General features: G+C 30.4%; 1 protein-coding gene across 9 annotated transcripts in view; it reads left to right on the top strand.

Moving 5' to 3' along the window:
• LOC106881414 (membrane progestin receptor gamma) overlaps nucleotides 1–5,249 on the top strand; it is a 118,332-nt gene extending 113,083 nt beyond the window's left edge. For all 9 annotated transcript variants that reach the window (XM_089351037.1, XM_089351038.1, XM_052967270.2 and 6 more), the window contains one exon: nucleotides 992–5,249. In XM_089351037.1, the coding sequence (XP_089207163.1) occupies nucleotides 992–1,978 (987 nt within the window). In that variant the 3' untranslated portion in view covers nucleotides 1,979–5,249. The remainder of the gene's footprint in view (nucleotides 1–991) is intronic.
• Nucleotides 5,250–6,000: the final 751 nt, after the last annotated feature.

The raw sequence follows: 6,000 nt of genomic DNA on the forward strand, positions 1-6,000 counted from the left end.
TTGACTACACCACAAAACTAATGAGAATTTACAATATTAATAACTATTCAAATCATACTCAAATAGTAATCAAATTTATAGTGAGGGGTATTTCACCTAAAATTTCTAAATTCTCTGCCAATAAGGATATTTTTTCTTAGAGTGTCATGTATTACAATAAAGCAGTGAATATGGATAAAATCATGTATATTCTCAATAGTATAAATATTTTCCACCTAAGGTTGGGTAGCTATATCCCACTACATACAAACATGTTAATACCGTAGATCATGATTATGATAACGAAGTAAATCAATTTAACAATAATGATATAGACTTCAATGTCACATGTATCTGAATTGAATATACACTGCCATAAACTGTGGGAACTGTAGTGCCTAATGATACTAATAGAATCTCTTAGGTTAAGGATATTAAACATCAAAATACCCTTGGTACCTTTCTCTAGCAAATATCTGAACCATTGTGATTCAAAAGAACAGCCTGTAACTAATAAGAGGAATATAATTAAGAGCGTTATGTTTAACAACAATTAGAATTGCCTTACCTCATTTAATATTAACAAAACTGCTAATTTGAAATTGGATGTTATGACTGATAACAAAAAAAAAACTAAATCTAAGTAGATTACATAAATGGAATAATCTGTGGTTTAACCCCTTCTTCAGAACACAGGTGTTTCACAAACAAGTCTATAATATTTATTTGAGTATTAAATGCTTTCCCACTTCTAGTAAATATTATAAACTGATTGATAGGCATTGAAATGACTTGATAGATATTGAAATGACTATTTTGGTAGTCTTTTTTTCATTTACTTTATTTTCTTGAGAGATTTAACCTTACTTTTTTCACCAAATTAAAATAAATTTCTGTTTTGCTTTTTTGCCAATTGACAATTTGCCTTTTTTGTTTTCTTTTACAGAAAATTAATTTTAAAATAAGGTCTCTCAGTAGTAATTAAATGTTCTATTTTTTATTCTAACTTCAGATCAGACATAGAAACTTAGAAATGATGGTCTTTCAAAGGATTCTTGGACCCTTGTGTTCTGTTGAACAAATTCCTACAGAATTTCGTGAAAATTTTATTCTCACTGGATATCGTTACCCAGAGTGCACTATATTTCAGTGTGTTTGCAGTATATTCACTGCAACTAATGAAACTTTTAATTTTTGGACTCATTTCTTGCCAGCTTTATATTTTCTGTACACAATTTGTCAAACATACAGCAAAGATTTTCTACAAAGTAGTTATAACTCTCCTCTGATTGCTTACCTTGTGACATGTATTCTCTTTCCTTTTGCTAGTTCAATGGCTCATATGTTTCTTTCTTTATCTAATAATGCTCGGCACATCTGTTTTTTTATAGATTATGGTGCTGTAAGTCTTTATAGCTTTGGAAGTTCCATCGCTTATCGTGCTTATGCATTTCCTGAAGTACTTGAGTACACTTGGTTTGGAAAATGGTACCTACCTATTGCATTTTTTAGTGCTTTGCTGTCAACTCTTTTCTCTTGCCAATCGCGATTTAGTGGGAAGTATGAACAAATTTTTCGGATTGGAGTATTTTCATGGCCTTATTTTTTTGACAATATACCTATTTTTATTTTATTTACTCCACTTGAAGAACGTTTTTATTCCAAATTCTATCACACAAAGCAATTTTTGTACTGTTTTATGGCAGTATTAATGTATGTTTCACATTTCCCAGAGCGTTTTAAACCTGGATATTTTGATATTGTTTTACATAGTCATCAGCTTTTTCATATTTTTGGAATAATTAGCACATTTTATCAGATGAGAGGAATTCAGATTGACATGGCTACTCGAAAAAATACCATTACAAAGCAATGGTTCTATAACTATTTCCACTATAGCATTAGTATTGTACTTGTGCAACTTTTACTAATTGCATTAATTATACTTTTATATACATGTATTTTAAACCATAAGAAAGCAATTAAAAAGAAAGAATAAAAAAACAGTAGGTATCTTGTTAATATACTTATACTGCATAGTTAATCAAATCATATTTCCATAGTATTCCTGATTCATATCCTAATTCACCATAAAATTAGATAACCAACCTGTATCAAATTGCTTAATTATTAGGAATATGACAGATAAATTGCAATCATTTTACTTTAAACATTACTTATAAAACTCTTATATTTATGGATTTTATATTTTGATCTTTAAAAATAAGTTTAAAAAGAGAAAAAACTGATTTCTAATATAACAGATACCATAATGTGATGATATGCCTTGGAAATTTGGTCTTCATTCACAGTAGAAACCATCATTTTTAATTTCTTAACACTTTGGGAACAAAATAAAGAATACAAAATCCTATTTACACATACTTTATAGCACAAAGCCCTAAAATTCATCAAGGTAGTGCCCCAGCATGACCACGGTCTAATGACTGAAACAAGTGAAAGAAGATAGAAAGATTATTGTGTATGAACTGGATACTATAATATATTGGTAATTTTTTAATGAGAATATGTTCATTGAAGTATTGAAGTTATCTTTGATAAAAATATATCACATCTTTCTAGTTTCTTACTCTAAAACATATTCAATTTCTTGTAATAAAAAAAAAAACAATTGTAACTGTAGTCTGATGCTGATTCTTGCTTGAAGCAATTTCACTTTTTTGGTGCTAAAATTTTGGGAAAGGACCTACCATAACATCACCTCTATATTCCCCTCCTTTTAGTTTCAAGGTGCCATGTAAAATTAAGAAATTATTATTATTATTATTATTATTATTATTATTAATGAGGCGGTGAGCTGGCAGAGTCATTACCACACTAGAAAAGAATGCTTAGCTGCATTTCTTCCAACCTTACATTCTGAATTCAAATGCCACTGGGGTTGACATTGCCTTTCATTCTTTCAGGGTCATTTGAGCACTAGGTCAATGTAATCAACTAGTCCTCTCCCCCAAAATTACTGGCCTTGTGTCAAAATTTGAAACCATTATTATTATTGTTTGGGTTGTTATCTTTATTATTGTTATCATTATTATTATTAATTCCACCAAAATCAACTTTGCCTTTCATCTTTTCAGGCTCAATAAAATAAGTATCAGTTAGCCACAGGTTGATGTAATCGACTTACTCTATTCCCTGGACTTGCTGGCTTTATGCCAAAATTTGAAATTATTATTATTACTATTATTTAAGGTGGCGAGCTGGCAAAATTGTTAGTACACTGGACAAAATGCTTTGCGGTAGTTCACCTGTTGCTATGTTCTGAATTCTAATTCCGCCAAGGTTGACTTTGCCTTTCATCCTTTCAGGGTCCATAAATTAAGTACCACTGAAACACTAGGGTCAATGTCATCAACTAGTCCCCTCCCCGCAAATTTCAGGCCTTGTGTAGAAAGAATCATTATTATTATTATTATCTTTTTTTTAATCTAATAATAAAATTACCTATCAATGATTTCATATAATTCCCACGGGTCTTTGAAACTGGAGTGAAAGTTATTTGGAAATGATGATATTTTCAAATTATATCTGAATTTTATATGTTTAGATTATTAAACTTTCCCTATTCATTTTTACTATTAATGGACACATTCTCCTGATGAAATAGATATGTAAGATGTTTATATATTCAATTGAAATTGTTTCTTAATTATATTTTACTTACTGGAAACAAATGTGACACATCATTATGTTTTAATATTATTCTCCTTCAAGAAGGTGGTGAACTGGCAGAATTATTAGCATGCTGGGTAAAATGCTTAAATGGCATTTCATCTGTCATTATGTTCTGAGTTTAAATTCTGCCAAGGTTGATTTTGCCTTTCATCCTTTAGGTGTTGGTAAATTAAGTACCAGTTGAGTACTGAGGTCAATGTAATTGACTTATCCTCTCTCTTTAAATTGCTGGCCTTGTGCCAAAATTTGAAAATAATATTATTCTCCTTCAAAGTAGGAGAGTAGCCAAGATAGTAAAATACTTTTAAGCTTTCTATTTTGTTCCATCCCTCTACAAAATAGGTTCAAATCTTGCTTAAGTTGATTATTTTTTTCTTCTGTACGTCCAAGTAAATAAAATACACATTGTGTTTGATTTAACCATACAAATTTGTAGTTTCAGCTATCGTAAGAAATCACCATTTATTCCTTTGAAATTATCTATCAGATATAGAGCTCACTATCTTTAAGATTTACCAAGTTTTTCATATTGTTTTCTTGTATATCATTATTTTGTTCATATATATTTTTATGAAATAAATTTATGGTGAGTTTATAGCATTTTTGGGTCTATATGCCCATCTTGGATGTGTTGTTGATATGTTCAATCAACATGGACCTGACATAAAAAAAAAAAAAGGAGAATTAAATCTCATGTTTAAAATATTAAAATGCAACACTATTGTCATTTGGCGCAGCAGGCTCGTGGTGAGTTGGTAGAATAAATATGCCAAGCCCAATCCAAAGCCTAGTTCAGAAATATCTCTTAAAGATGCTTAGAGAGAATGCTGATCAAAATATGTCAACAATACGTCCAAGATGAGAATATAATGTGATATCAGTATTTGGTTGAATTATAATATGATTAACTTAACACTTTTGTCATGAGAATCATTGTAACAGAAAGTGTAGCTGTATGGTTATAAAGTTCCAGGTTCACTCCCACTGTGTGACACTTTGAGAAAGCATTTACCATAAACTCTTGTCAAACAATGTCTATGGATGATATTTGGTAAATAGATATTGTTTGGAAGCCTGTTTGATGTGGGGTATGTATATTGACAAGAGATGGCAAAATCAATAGTAGACTATCTCATTTATCTGTATCCCATTATGTCATGGTAACATCTCATTAATGTCCAGGTCTATAAAGTATCTGGCAATCAAAAGTATAAACAACAATTTTTAAGGGCATACTTTAACATAGTAGCTCTTTAATAAAACAATTAAAGAATGATAGTTTTCCAAAATTCAATAATTCAAATTTGTATTTTCATCTTTAGAGATATTTTTTTAATTTCAAAATATATTGTATTTTTAAATCTAAATGTAATCTTTCAACACAAGATTAATTTTTACTGGAGACGATTTATTTTTTAATCTTTTTATATCACATATGTTTTTGATGTTGTATTTTTCATTACCGTCATTCATTCTAACAGTTATTGCTTTTATGAAAATTAATAAAACTGACTTTCATTCCATTATTTCCTTTGAGCTGTTTGAAAAATAAACTTTTGTTGATATCAACCATATATTTGCATCTTATGTTGTCATCATCATCATCATCAGTTATTGTTCATTTTCCATGCTGGTATGGGTTGAATGGTTTGACAGGAGCTGGCCAGCTGAAGAGCTGCCAAAGCTCTATGTCTGTTTTGGCATGGTTTCTACAGCTGGATGCCTTTGGTCTTTCTTACACACTACATCTGATGCTTTGCACACCCAATTTTTCTCTCAAATCACACTCTGTTATATATGCACACTGACATTACCCATCCAGAAGATAATACTGGCTTCGTTTCTTTCAAATATCAAAGCCTTCAAATATCCTCTGTAGTCATAGCCCATGTCTCACTGCCATGTAACATAGCTGTTTGTACACAAACATCATACAATTTGCTTTTCACTCTGAGGGAGAGGCCATTTGTCACTAACAGAAGTAATAACTCACTGAACTTCGTCCACCCTATTCTTATGTATCTATGTGTGTGTGTGTGTGTGTGTATTATAGCTCAAAAATTAAAATTCATTATAGATATTGCTTTAGTTCTTTAGACAAAGAATACTGTTCTAACTTCAACTGCAGTTTTTTTTTCAAATATGTAGACTTCTTTCATAATTAAGAATCATGTTCAAAGAAATAGTTTACTTTCAGATTTGAAATATAATGCAAACATCCATGTTTTTAGAATTATCCAAGCCATAGAAACCTGGGTGAAAAGTCATGTGCACACACACAGAGCAATATTTGTACTGACTGGAAATTTAAGTTTCACCTGACAG

Source organism: Octopus bimaculoides, chromosome 4, assembly GCF_046866305.1.
Source record: "Octopus bimaculoides isolate indiv1 chromosome 4, ASM4686630v1, whole genome shotgun sequence".
NCBI lineage: Eukaryota > Metazoa > Mollusca > Cephalopoda > Octopoda > Octopodidae > Octopus > Octopus bimaculoides.